The 15,321-nt window shown below is 38.7% G+C and overlaps 1 protein-coding gene across 1 annotated transcript in view; it reads left to right on the top strand.

Annotated features, from left to right (window-relative positions):
• LOC124717201 (CLK4-associating serine/arginine rich protein) overlaps positions 1 to 10,226 on the top strand; it is a 132,500-nt gene extending 122,274 nt beyond the window's left edge. Inside the window, exon 18 of the mRNA XM_047243980.1 lies at positions 10,072 to 10,226. Within this exon, the coding sequence (XP_047099936.1) occupies positions 10,072 to 10,090 (19 nt within the window). The 3' untranslated portion in view covers positions 10,091 to 10,226. The remainder of the gene's footprint in view (positions 1 to 10,071) is intronic.
• The last annotated feature ends 5,095 nt before the right edge of the window (positions 10,227 to 15,321 follow it).

Consider the following 15,321-nt stretch of genomic DNA (forward strand, 5'->3'; position numbering starts at 1 on the left):
TCAAGACAAATGCAATCATCAGGAGGATTTTGTCCAGATTTAAATTGTGGGTTGCATTTGCAATCTGCACTTGTGTGTTATTGGCAGCCAGTTATGGAATGAAGGGATAAGTGTCATCTTGTGTGAATAATGTAGTGGCAAACACATATACGCATATACTCTGCAAATCACTTTGAAATTAATGGCAGAGTAAATGGCAGTGTACCACCTGTAATGGATAGCAGTAGCATACAGGAAGTGTTTCATTTCCATGTACACACACACACACACACACACACACACACACACACACACGCCACAAATGCTTTCTTAGATAAAAACAGAAATAATTCTTTGCGGTGGTGGCCGCATGATTATGGAAATGCATATCAGATGTATGCAGACACTGACTGAAGCCTAAAATTATTGTGTGTGCATTTTCTTATCAGTCACATAGTCACGCCCCAAAAAGTTCAGTAATGAGAAAGTATTTCATACAGCACGCTTATGCCCAGTTGCTGGCTTATAGATGCAGAAATGAACCATAAGGAAGTAGGACGAGGAGAGATTTTACCAGAGTTAAATTTTTCTAGATAAGATAAACAGAATTCAGACCAAAACGATGAGGGTCATTGTTCAAGTCAACGAATGACAGTCCATAGTAATTAGTCTGACTTATATCACATGGTTATATGATACAGATGACTGTTAAGCAAATTATCACAGTGTCCATGAGGACCGTTGGACTAATAAACTTCACCGAGCGAGGTGGCGCAGTGGTTAGACACTGGACTCGCATTCGGGAGGACGACGGTTCAATCCCGCGTCCGGCCATCCTGATTTAGGTTTTCCGTGATTTCCCTAAATCACTCCAGGCAAATGCCGGGATGGTTCTTCTGAAAGGGCACGGCCGACTTCCTTCCCCATCCTTCCCTAATCCGATGAGGCCGATGACCTCGCTGTCTGGTCTCCTTCCCCAAAAACAACCAACCAAATAATAAACTTCTTCCATGTTTGCCCCAGTCTGTTTACAAATTGACTTTAATCATGGCTAATGCAGGCACAATTTTTTTAAATAAAGTACAGTCTTTTTTGATTGATGTTGATTAAACTGTAGGAAAAGATAGATTGCTACTTACCATAAAGATGAAAAGTTAGCTTGCAGACAGGCACAATTAAAAGACACTTACTCTTTTAATTAGCCTCTCTGCAACTTAATGGGTCACCTTTATGATAAGTAGCAATCTATCTTTTCGTACACTGTTGATATTCCTACCTGGAGTTTCCATTATTTGATTTTAACATTATTATTTTATTTTTTCATGGCAAATTGTGTAACAATAATTTGATGTGCTTATTGAAACGTGGTAAATTTTTGAAACAGGAATGAAATCAGCAGTTTCTGCTATAATGCTGTTTAATAACTGTTATAGATTCAGTTAGAGCTGGACATACATTCAGCAGTAGAATAATTCATATCCCTGTCTAGCCATTCAGATTTAGGTTTTCTACATTTATACACCTACATCTATACTCTGCAAATCACAGTGATGTGCATGGCATAAGGTATGCGCCACAGTACAAATTACTAGGGTTTCTTCCTGTTCCATTCACATATGGAGCACAGGAAGAACGATTGTTTTCATGCCTCAGTGCATATGCCCCTTTGTACCAGTTATTATGGTTTCTTCCCATTCCATTCACTAATGGAGTACAGGAAGAACTAATGTTTAAATTCCTCTGTGCGTACAGTAATTGAACTAATCTTGTCCTCATTGTCCCTATATGAACAACATGTAGCAAGTTGTTGTATATTCCCAGAGTCTTCATTTAAAGCTGTTAATTGAAACCCTGAACTTCTCTGTATACATTCAGTATCCCCCGTTAGTCCTATTTGGTGCGGGTTCCACACCAGTGAGCAATATTTTTTTTTTTTACATGCACAGTTTTACATTTCTAAACAATTAAAGCAAGTTACCAATCTTTGCTCCACTTTGAAATTTTATCAAGATCTGAGCGACATTCATGCAGCTTCTTTCAGACAATAGTTCATCAAATACTGGCGTCCAAAATTAAAGCAGCAAACTGCTATTTCCCTATGTTGTGTCTAATTCACAGTACAATCATACAAAATATCAACAGATGTCCATACAGTCGTGTTCTTCATGGAAGGTGGCATTCTGGTCAATGAACAACCACTTCAATGATGACGTCAGGGCACTTATGAAACAGGGTAGTGTTTTCTAAGTAGTCTCACATTCACACTCGCTATGTATAGATTCACAGACAGTGCTGTCTGGCACAAAGAAGACACCTACCAGACTCTCTGTGATGTAGGTCCATAAGAAGAATAGCATCAGGACCGTTGCAAACTGATGTGGCCTGAAGGCTTAATGGGAATAGCTCTGCTGTTTCTCGGACGTGGCGATAATTTATAGAGACGGAAACAGTATGCCGAAGACCAGGGCAAGAGGAGAGGACCATTAATGGCCATAAGGGCACGACAGTACTGCCTTAGTACTGTATGGGAACTGGCATCTGACCTTGCAGGATCCACTGGCCGTGTTGTATTGAAACAATGGTGTACAGAAGGCTTTGTCAGAGTAGCATTTATTGTCACAGACCTTCTGTATGTGTACCTTTGGTGCGTCTTCACAGAAGGGAACGTCTAGAGTGGAGTTGTCAACATGCCACCTGGATGATCAAACAGTGGACCAATGTTCTTTTCGCAGATGAATCTAGAATTTGTCTGGAGAGTGATTTTCAGTGCATTCGCATCTAGAGGGAATGTGGAACACGGTTTTAAAAACATAATATTGCAGAAAAAGACAGTTATCGAGGAGTGTCTTTAAGGGCGTGTGCAGGTTATGTTGACCTTATATTATATCATCTGTGTGCTTTAATAGTTTAGTTTCTTGAGTTTCTGCGTGTAAATTAAAAATATAATAGCCACAGTTCTCGCGTTTTCGTTTGCGTCAGGAAGTAAATCGATTCTGTGATATATTAAAAGTTCCTTATCAGGGGCAAATTATTTAGTTTCACCTGAGTGCTTTGGTAGTTAGGTTCTTGAATATCTGCGTATTACTAGACACCATTCATGCGTTTTCGTCAGGGTCTACATTAGAGTTGTGCAGCATGTGCCGATAGTCTGTTTATCTGCATAGTTTAGTTTTCCATGGTCTTTGGTATGGACAGGGACTGCAATTGTTGTGTGCGGATGCGAGCCGAGTTGGTGATACTTCGCTCTTAGCTTCAGGCTGTGATGGCTTCAGGTAAACAGCTTGAGGCTGCAGTGGATGGGCACCACTGTTGTGGGCCGGCCATGGGGATCCATTGGACGTCCAGCACGTCAGAGTCCTCCGATTGGTCCTCACCAGTGGCCAAACCAGTTACTGCTCGCACTGAGGCTGACCCGTCACCTGTGGTTGTGTGGGTGGTCGCCCCGGGGCGAAGCAGGCGGCGAAAGACTTCAGCCGCCCGGAGGCCTCCCCGCTTTGTCTGACAAACAGGTTCCAGGTGCTGTCTGTGGCTGACACATTCGCTGAGCTGGATGCTGTTGTCTGTCCTGTCTCAAAGGAAACCTCTCAGCCTGCAACATCGGGGCAATCGCAGAAGGTGGGACTATAGGTGGCTGGGAGCTCCAGCGTTAGGCGCGTTATGGGGCCCCTTAGGTACTTGGCTGACGAGGAGGGTAAGAAAACCAATGTGAGCTGCCGGGGTGGCCGAGCGGTTCTAGGCGCTACAGTCTGGAACCGCACAACCTCTACAGTCGTGCTGGCTGAACGCAGGAAGAACATAGATACAGGAACCGTTGGTATAACAGTTGTAAATTGTCATAGCTGTGTTGGGAAAGTACCAGAGCTCCAAGCACTAATAGAAAGCACCCATGCTCAAATTGTTATAGGCACTGAAAGCTGGCTAAAGCCAGATATAAGCTCAGCTGAAATTTTTGCAAAGAACCTAACAGTGTTACGAAAAGATAGGCTAAACAAGGTTGGCGGTGGTGTGTTTGTTGCTGTTGGAAGTAGTTTAACTTGTCGCGAAATTGAAGTAGATACTTCCTGTGAGTTAGTAAGGGCAGAGGTCATTATTGGCAACCAGAATAAAATAATAATTGGCTCCTTTTACCGACCTCCCAGTTCAGATGATACAGTTGCTGAAAGATTCAAAGAAAACTTGAGTTTGATTTCAAACACCTACCCGACTATATGATAATAGTTGGTGCTGACTTTAATTTACCCTGGATGTGTTGGCAAAAATACATGTTTAATTCCGGAGGTACACATAAAATATCATCTGAAATTGTGCTAAACGCATTCTCTGAAAATTATTTCGAGCAGTTAGCCCACGCAAATAGTAAACAGTTGTGAAAACACACTTAGCAACAAATAATCCTGAGTTAATAACCAGCATCAAAACTGATATAGGGATAAGTGAACACAGGGTTGTCGTAGTGAGAATGAATACTGTAATCCCCAAATCCTCGAAAAATAAGCGAAAAATATACCTATTCAAAAAAGCAGATAAAAAGTCACTTGACGCCTTCCTGAGAGACAATCTCCACTCATTCCAAATTAATAATATAAGTGTAGACCAGATGTGGCATAAATTCAAAGAAATAGTATCGGCAGCAGTTGAGAAGTTTATACCAAATAAACTAACAAACGACAGAGCTGATCCTCCTTGGTACACAAAACGGGTTGAAACACTGTTGCAGAAACAACGAAACTAACATGTCAAATTCAAACAGACGCAAAATCTCCAAGATTGGCGATCCTTTGCAGAAGCTCGAAACTTGGCGCGGAGTTCAATGCGAGATGCCTATAACAGTTTCCACAATGAAACTTTGTGTCAAAACCTGGCAGAAAATCCAAAGCGATTCTGATCGTATGTGAAGTATGTTAGCGGCAAGAAACAATCAATGCCTTCTCTGCGCGATAGCAATGGAGATAATATCGAAGACAGTGCTGCCAAAACAGAGTTACTAAACACAGCCTTCCGAAATGCCTTCACAAAAGGAGACGAAGTAAATATTCCAGAATTCGAATCGAGACCAGCTGCCAACATGAGAAACGTAGAAGTAAATATCCTCGGAGTAGTGAAGCAACTTAAATCACTTAATAAAAGCAAGTCTTCTGGTCCAGACTGTATACCAATTAGGTTCCTTTCAGAGTATGCTGATGCATTAGCCCCATACTTATCAATCATATACAACTGTTCACTCGACAAAAGATCCGTATCCAAAGACTGGAAAGTTGCACAGGTCACACCAATATTCAAGAAAGGTAGTAGTAGTAATCCCCTAAATTACAGGCCCATATCGTTAACGTCGATATGCAGCAGGATTTTAGTGCTTATATTGTATTCGAACATTATGAATTACCTCGAAGGAAATGGTCTATTGACACACATTCGGCATGGGTTTAGAAAACATCGTTCCTCTTAAACTCGACTAGCTCTTCATTCACAAGGAGTGCTGAGTGCTATTGACAAGGGATTTCAGATCGATTCCGTATTCCTGGATTTCCGGAAGGCTTTTGACACTGTACCACACAAGCGGCTCGTAGTAAAATTGAGTGCTTATGGAATATTGTCTCGGTTATGTGACTGGATTCGCGATTTCCTGTCAGAGAGGTCACAGTTCGTAGTAATTGATGGAAAGTCAGCGAGTAAAACAGCAGAAGTGATTTCAGGTGTTCCCCAAGGTTGTTTTACAGGCCCTTTGCTGTTCCTTATCTATATAAATAATTTGGGGGACAATCTGAGCAGCTGTCTTCGGTTGTTTGCAGATGATGCTGTCACATATGGACTAATAAAGTCATCAGAAGATCAAAACAAACTTCAAAACGATTTAGAAAAAATATCTGAATGGTGCGAAAAGTGGCGGTTGACCCTGAATAACGAAAAGTTTGAGGGCATCCATATGAGTACTAAAAGGAACTTGGTAAACTTCGGTTACACGATAAATCAGTCTAATCCAAAAGCCATAAATTCAACTAAATACCTAGGTAAACTAAATACCTAGGTAAACTAAATACCTAGGTATTACAATTACTAACAACTTAAATTGGAAAGAACACACAGAAAATGTTGTATGGAAGGCTAACCAAAGGCTGCGTTTTATTGACAGGACACCTAGAAAATGTAACAGACCTACTAAGGAGAGTGCCTACACTATGCTTGTCCGTCCTCTTTTAGAATACTGCTGCACGGTGTGGGATCCTGATGAGGTAGGACTGACGGAGTACATCGAAAAAGTTCAAAGAAAGGCTGCACGTTTTGTATTATCGCGAAATATGGGAGGGAGTGTCACAGAAATGATACAGGGTTTGGGCTGGAAATCATTAAAAGAAAGGTGTTTTTCGTTGCGACTGAATCTTCTCACGAAATTCCAGTCACCAACCTTCTCCTCCGAATGTGAAAATATTTTGTTGACACTGACCTACATAGGGCGGAACGATCACCACGACAAAATAAGGGAAATTAGAGCTTGTATGGAAAGATATGAGTGTTCATTCTTTCTGCACGCTATATGAGATTGGAATAATAGAGAATTGTGAAGGTGGTTCGGTGAACCCACTGCCAGGCACTTAAATGTGATTTGCAGAGTATCAATGTAGATGTTGACCTCTCGAACACCTCTTCATGAAATTGTAGGGGTGAATTAGCAAGGTTTACCTGCTGTCAGGTATCGCAACGAGATCTTGGGACCTCATGTGGGGTTGTTGCACAGTGGTGTGGCCCCGGACTTTGTATTGGTGGAGGATAATGCTCGACCTCATAGAGTACGGGTGGCTAATATTTTCTTGGAAATGGAAGATACTGCACGCATGGTGTGGCCTGCTTTCGCCTCCAATTTGTATGCCATAGAGCATATCTGAGATATGCTAGGGAGGTAGGTTTCATCATGTCAGCATCAGCCAACCACATCATTAACCAGTTGTCAGAATGTGTGTGCAAATCCATTAAGTTGGAAAAAAACAAAGAACATTTTTGTCTACCGTAATGCATGTTGCAGTTGTTTTACGTTCTGTGTTCTTTACATTGTTTCTATTTTACTGTCACCTGTTTACTCTTGCTTTGCAGCAAGATAAATGCAACCTTGGAAACTTTCTGTTTGTCACTTTAATTTTGGACACCAGTGTAAATAATTGCATCATCTGCAAAAAGTCTGAGGTTACTATTAATATCACCCAGAAGGTAGTTAATATACAACATGAACAGCAAGGATCCCAAAACACTTGCTTGGGGCACATTCGAAGTTAATGACTCCCAGTTCAAGATAACATGCTTTGTCCTCCCTACCTAAAAATCCTCAGTCCACGCAGAAATTTCGCTTACGATCATATTTTTGACAGTAAGCATAGATGCGTGCTTTTTGGTAATTGACAAAGACATCATCTACCAGACTGCCTTGATACAAAGCTTTCAGTATGTCGTGTGAAAGGTGAGAGTTAGGTTTTGTACGATCAGTGTTTTCAGAATCCGTGCTAGTTAATTGTGTTTAAGCTCAGAACCTGTTTAAAGATTTTACAACAAATTAATGTCGGGGATTTTGGACAGTAGCTTTGTGGATCACTTCTACTACCCTTCTTGTAAACGAGTGTGACCTGTGCTTTCATCCCAACCACTGGATACGGTTTTTTGCTCAAATCAATTCAGGCAGATACCAGTGTGATTTCTTCATCCTTTTCCAACTAGTTGTGTGCTTCAGCAGTAATGGCTGTACTGTTGGTGATGTATTAATGCATTTAACATTTCTTTTATCTCATTATTTACATCTAATATATTGCTTTTTGCTACTGCATTTTGAGTGTGCTTTCTATATTGCTGTATGCGACTGTCTGTTTTGACCCACGTGCACTAACTTTTGTCGTGTTTTTCTGTTTCTATAGTAAAATGTTTGAAATTGTTTATCAGTCTTGTGCACGGTGGGCATAATTCACAAAGCATAGTGATCCATTCTGTCAAATTTTTCATGCATTTGAACATCAATAAAGATGCATTAACAATTAATGAACCTCCAGCTGCTTTAATTTTCTAAGGTGGCAACAGATGGGCTGATGAGAGGAAGATAAGAATGTTTCTTTCCTCTTCAAAAGAGTCATCATTTAAAGCTGGTTCTTGAAACCTTGAAATTATCTCAAATAGACATTTTTTTCCATAGTAAGTTGGTCATCGCATGATTGGGGCATTGTTGGCTACAAAATGCTCTGTTTGGCTTAGGCTTATTAGTCGCCACCACCACCACCACTACTACTGCTACGACTATGCTACGACTACTTCTACTTCTTTTTATATTACTGGAACAAACCCAAGAGGAAGGGCATAACATTGATTTTTATTGATACCATTCAGAGTTGTATGTTTAGATACCTACGTCTTTAGGGTTGATAAGAGCGAGAAAACTAGTTCCAACTGCTGAGTGCCCTCCAATCTATACAGTCCATGTATCCAGCAGACAAATATGTCCAGAAAATCCATGTGAGATGGAGGTGATGTTCTGATAGTTGCCAGGACACATAGGAATTCTGGGGAAAATGAATTAGCTGATGTTGGCAGCCAAAACAAGGAATTCAAAATTCTACAACCGAATGTATCATCATCATCATCATATGTGCTATATTCGGCTACTTGTACATCGGCTGTGCGCCCACACCTGCTCACCTGGCTGTCCCCAGATGGGTTTGTGAGCTCAAAATGCCTATGCTATATCATCTCTCTGTTATCAAGGTGGTTGAAAGTGTCGGACAAAAAGCATTGGCTGATAGAATCAGCTAGTCGGCCATTGCGGAACTCGTTCCAGCAACTGAGAGTGGAGGAAGGCCTTCTGTTTGAATATAGATAGGGAACATTCTGATGACGTACGGCTTCCTGCTCCAATCGGATGACCCTCTAGTGTGTAATGTCTGCAGCATGTATGTATCCCAATGCACCACTTTTGTAGGTTTGTTTTCAAGGTGGAAGACATGGTGGTTTACCAGGTGATGTGTCCTCTATTTTAGCAGGCAGTTGGGACAAATGTGTTACAGCCTCTTAAGATTTTCTGTAATATCTGATATGCTCCCTAAACTATTAGAGAGAAGATTTTAATATTTTATAAGGAAGGTTGACTCATTGTGTTTTATATCAAGAGATCAGCCACCCACACTTCACCAAGTAGGTGTTTTAGCCTTTTTTCTGTAGACTAATCATGATTTTAACATTGACGCAGTTCACAATTCTACATTCTGTGTTGAATTGGTGGATATGGGAAATACTGATCATGATTTTAATTGAGTTTTGTCTTTTATGCATTTTCAGTTTCACGGGATCATATTCATCGGAATAATTTGGCAGTGTCACTTATAACATTGCTCTCTCTCTCTCTCTCTCTCTCTCTCTCTCTCTCTCTCTACACACACACACACACCAGATGAAAAACTACAAATTTAATACACGAGGGTTGCCCAGAAAGTAATGCAACACATTTTTTTCCTTCAGTTCTTTATTGAACATAATGAGAATTACACACACAAAAGAATGGTGTTTTATCTACACACACCTTATTTTTCCACGTAATCTCCATCTTGTTCTATGGCCTTCTTCCCGCATGAAACAAGGGCGTGTATGTCCTGTTGGTACCAGTCCTTGTCCTGGCGGCAGAGCCAGTGCTTCTCTGTGTGAATTACCTCCTTATTGTCCTCAAAATGTCTTCCACAAATGGTGTGTGTCCTCGCAAATGACAACATTATCTCACTGCAACATGCCAGGTGTGACAGCCGTGGATGGAGCTCTGTCGAACCACCTTCTCATGATGTCACCATCCATGCCCAGCAAGTAACTGTACTTCTGTCCACAGCAGATGCTCCATAGCCTTTGCGCAGTATTTGTCTGTCATAATTGATGGAACTTGGCGTGCTCACTCAGGATACTTCAAATAATACATACATAACGTTTTTCATTCATAGCATTGTTTTCAGTTGAGAAAAAATGTGGTGCATTAATTTCTGAGCAACCCTCATACTATTAAGATACATTAGGATACCACAAGTTTGAAAGTTAATCAATGTGAAAGTATTTCCATTTGTTTTTCTTCTTCTTCTGTTACAGGCCACTGGTTGACTATTGAAACATCCGTGTACAGAAATCGCTCAATACAGGTAAAATTAAAAATGCGGAGAACGAAAATGCTGAAAATTTTGTAAGACTGTGTCTTTCATCATATTTGTTTATATACTGTGAATATTTAGACACTATTATGTAAAGATGACTTGTTTGTTATTCAACTGCCCTTATGCCATTGCATCACTTTCCACCCCAAATTGCTGCAAATAATACTCAGCAGCTGATGGTTTTGTAAACCTTATTTACATTTGTTACAGAAAGTAATGTAAAAAGTTGTTAACAGTTGCTCCTTCTGAAATAATTAATCTTAATCACCTCTGCAATATATGAATAATGGTATACTCAAGGCTTTGACGGTGATTAGGAAGCAACAAATATTTCTCAACTGGTCATATAATTATCGGGTCTTGCTCATGTATTACTTTGTTGACCATCATCTGATCCTGTAATATAGGCTTTGTCACTGGTACTTCACAGTTAGAGGTTTGAAATTGTGTAGGTGACAGTTTGCTTGGTATTCAAATTTGTGTGTTTTGCAATGCCATCATGTGATCATCTGTATGTTATTTCTCATGAATATCATGTTATTCTGTGGAGCACAGCATGATTATTATTTTGATTAGTGCTTAAGTTATTTAATGTTTATAGGAACGGTTTTCATATTTTGTCATTCACATTCTAATTTATGAGAATTTTTCTTTATTGTGCTCTATATTTTAGCATATAAAATTGACATAGATGAACTTTGTACATCCTCAGTTTGATATTTTTATTGATTCAGATGTTTAATTGGTCAGTCATCCAACATCATTGGTAAATATCACAAAGAAAGGCTATGTGATGCTTGCAGTCCTCTTTGTAAATTATTTAACAAATGGCTTTTCTCAATCCAAAAGCATATTTATTTGGTTCCTAATGAAGTCATAAAATAGTTGCATGGCTGTGTGGTTGTTGCACATACAGCCTTCTCCATTTTTGTGATTTCTTTGCTGTTAAATGAGTAAAACCTGAAATTTGAAGGAAAAAAGCTTGAAGATCAAAGTACCTACTAGTGGGAACAAACAATGAGTCACATGACAAAACAGAGTATATGAAGTTTTTGTAGTTCTTATGTTATATGCAGCTGTCACTAAAATTGTTTATCCTCTTCAGTAATTATGTGACAGATGTTTCCTAAGCTGTCATGGTGCAATTTCTGATGTACAAATAATTTTGCTGTTTCTTAGTAGAATGTAAATTTCAGAAATGATAGAAATGTGACAAGACAATCACATTGACAAATTATTAAAATTTCAAACTCAAAAAACTTTAAAAGTGAACTCCCAAGAGTGTCTGAAAGATTTATGTACTATTGGATTCTAAATTTTAGAAAAAAAATAATGATGATGATATTCTTTTTATTGGGTGGGGCAGCCTTAGATTGGCACCACATCACACTAACAGATATGGAAAAAATAGTTTTGAGCTAGGAACATACATATTTGTGCATAAAACAAAGGAAAGGCATCCACTCAGCTTCAGCAAACAGATGTGTGGCACATACATGTCCAGAATCATAGAACACAGTGTTAACTAGTTAAGAGTCCTAGCTCGTCTGGAAGAAAGTACACACATTCACACTACCACACAGACATCCAGATGGACACTATCGTGGCTTTGCAAGTTTGGGTGTCGTGTGTGTGTGTGTGTGTGTGTGTGTGTGTGTGTGTGTGTGTGTGTGTGTGTGTGTGTGTGTGTACACCCAAACTTGCATAGCCAAGATGGTGTACATCTGGATGTTTGTGTGTTAGTGTGTGTGAATGTGTGTACTTTCTACCAGAAGAGCCAGGACTCAAAGCTGTGTTCTGTGATGTGCCACACATCAGTCTGCTAAAGGTGAGTGCTGACCTTTGTTATTTTATATATTGTTTCGACAAGGAATATTGTTATAAACTTGAGATATTTGTCATGTCATTGGTAAGGAAGTCTTGTGTTTCTGGTGCCTACATTTATAGGCTGAAGAGCAACATTAGTGTAGTGTTCAACATATTCTGTAGCATAATATTGATTATTATGCTTCCAATATTATTCACTGCAGCCATTGTTTTTGCAAAAGTTTACAAGAGGATTCTTTACTATTATCCTGTACTGTTTCATATTCTGTTAATCTTCAGCTTAACAAAAAGTGGAGTACTCTCATCAATAAGTGTCGAAAAGAAAGCTTTGTTATCGAAAGAAGTGTTAGTGAAAGTATTGCCCTTTTCATAATGCTGTGCTGAACATTTGTTCAGTGGCAATGAAATTTACCTTTGGCTTCCACGACTGTTATTAAGATTTCATCAATTCTTTGTTATATGTAAGTGTGATGTGTCCAGACTCTCTCCATTTCTTGAAAGATCTTTGGCACTCTCATCAAGGATTATTTACAATTACAATCCTTGTCATCTTAAAATTGTTGATTTCAGAGAAATGACGAATAGCACTTTTTTTATGTATAATCCATAAATTATGCCATCTGCAAACCACCACTGGTCACATGTCACTATTTCCAGACATTGTGTCTACAAATTATGACTCCCTTTAGTCAAGTTAAGATAACATTGAAACCGTAAAATTGCAAATTAGGTGTTTGCTTAAGGTTTTAATATCCTGGCAAAACCATTTTACATAATACACTTATAAGTTTCACAAACTAATTCTGGTTTTTGTATGTGCAATGTTGCATCACTAGTTTGGTACTGCTCAGATTGGGAAGTGATAATGGAAGGTAAGTAAAATGGTATAGTGAAGGTGTCAGCTTTGTTCTGAAGAAGACACATTGTTAATGCCGTTCTGCCAGCTTGTGGCATTCTCATTGTATACCACAGTGCAGAAATTGCTAGGCAGTTAGGCTTTAGGCCACTTGGATAGTGAATTTGCCATTAGTTGCATTTCCAGCGAATCACAAACATGAATACTTAATATTTTCACTATGCCATGTGGGGAAACAGCTTTCTGATGATCAGTCTATTATCAGAGAATATGACACACAACTCACATAAATATTTATTTATTTATAGTCACGAGAGGCAGAGCTGCATGAGAAGATACCAATTTTTGCTCATACCCATTGAAACGCCATTATTTTTATGTACAGCATTTTTATTCCAATCTCGTGACCTGTTCATTTTCACTTCATCTGTAATCAGTGTGCTCAGATGCTCTGGTTGGATCTTGCAATGTAAATAAATAATCAGAGGAGAAGAATGCATTGTACTACTATGTTCAATACCACCATTCTGTGGTTAGAGAGAGAGAGAGAGAGAGAGAGAGAGAGAAGTTTTGATATTAATGAACTTTCCTAAAAAGGCCTTTCCTCGCTATATTGATGTTCTGTTTGGCAAAGATGTTGTGTACTGTAACAATTACAGAAAGGCTTTGACACAGGTATTTTTTTAGCTGTGGTTGTCAAAAAGAGAGATCAGTTTTGCTGTTGTTGGAGTGATCTGATTAGTGCTATTACATATAACATAGCTGTCTGTATATACAAAGCCTTACTTCCATCCTCACGTATCCCATCTTTGTGTACTGAGTCAGATGATGTTTACCTCCACTGTCTTTGAATATAATAAAATTGCTGTACTAGTACAGACTTAAGTCAACTGAGTAGGCTTGGAATAAACTTTCACCAGATTGTTTACCAAAATACTGTCATATTATCAATTGCCAACACAGAGGTTTCATATTCTTTGTAGATGCTTTCCAAAAGAGACAAACAGTGAAAAACTTGTGCCTCACATGGGGCATCCTGTGAAAGGTATTAGCTTACTGTTTTCAGTAAACCCTTGATAGGAAAAAAAAGTTATGTGCACTGGAGTCTTCCAGAGTAAAACTTTTGCAGTCTCCTGCACAGACAATGGGGGAAGTTCCATTATTGTTATCACAAATTGACAGAGGTTTTAGAGAAGCAGATGGGTGACAGTAACATCATAATTTTGCTACAAAAATGTTTGTTTATTGGTGAATGCTTTTTGAATAGATTGACTTAAAATGGGAATCTCTTATATTCGGTCATCAGAAGTAGCCTCTCAAAATAACTTGCCTGGTTTTAACATACAAAACAGTTGTGAGAAGCAATTTTTGACAAGTGTGTCAGAACCTTTGTATATTGTACACTTAAATAAGGTAACATGATGGATGTTTCATTTGTTTGCAGAGTTTCTTCCCTTGCAACTTCTAATCGCCAACACTCTTTCATTCATTAAGGAAGAAATTAAAAGCCTTTTTTCCCATGAGATCTCTGGAAGAAAGACATGTTTACTGCATTGGCTATTATTTATTTTTTGATGTTTCGACTGTGTAGCCATTCTCAAAGGCAATATTTAATCAATTAATTACAGATATTTTGTGTTCCAGTCTGTGGTTTGCTGGGCTTTAAAATAGTAGCAATTATGTTTGGTATGGTACAAACAGTTGTTTGTGGTTTATACTGTACTGAAGATCATAACTGTTTTCACGCCCTGCCAACCAAGAACTGCCAATGAAAATGGCAGGAACCCAAAACATTGTAATTAACAAGTTAAACTTGAGAACGGCTACACAGCTGAAACATCACAGTACGCAAAATAAAATGGGAATAAATGACAACTGAAGCAGGAAACTTACTTATTTCAAGAAGTTTATCACAGTTGTGGATCCTGTTGGAGCTAAATTATTTGAAGGATGTACAGTTGTAGTTTTAATTCTGCATTATTGGTAGCATTTTGATTTTGTTTGGTTATGGTAAAAACAATTGGTGGCTTCCTTGGCATATTTACTTCCTTCTGCAGAACAATGTTAATCTTACCCAGTAACCCTTACGTTATTACTACTCCAGTATTGCAGTTAAGTGCTTAAACCCAAGGAAGTGTCTACTGCCGAGATGTTCAACGAAGTGTGTTGTTTCTTTCTCCAGTTGTCTATTTGTGGAGATTGAATTTCAAATATTTATAAAAAAATTTGATGAACAGATTACATTTCTTCTTATAAATACCCTTCCATTTTGTAAATAAAAAAATAGTGACTTACTCATTATTTGTATTTTGTAAACCTTTTTTCACTGAAGCATGTATTGTAATTAAAGTTGTTGGAGTAAAGCTTTTTGATAAAACTCTTTCATTACATTTAGTTTATCCATTTCCACATTTTTAAGAATCCTCTATAAGTAATCTGATTCTCATTTGAGATGCCTTTAAATACTACATTATTCAAAAGTAGTGATCATTATTGTGCAGGAAC

Source organism: Schistocerca piceifrons, chromosome 9, assembly GCF_021461385.2.
Source record: "Schistocerca piceifrons isolate TAMUIC-IGC-003096 chromosome 9, iqSchPice1.1, whole genome shotgun sequence".
Taxonomy (NCBI): domain Eukaryota; kingdom Metazoa; phylum Arthropoda; class Insecta; order Orthoptera; family Acrididae; genus Schistocerca; species Schistocerca piceifrons.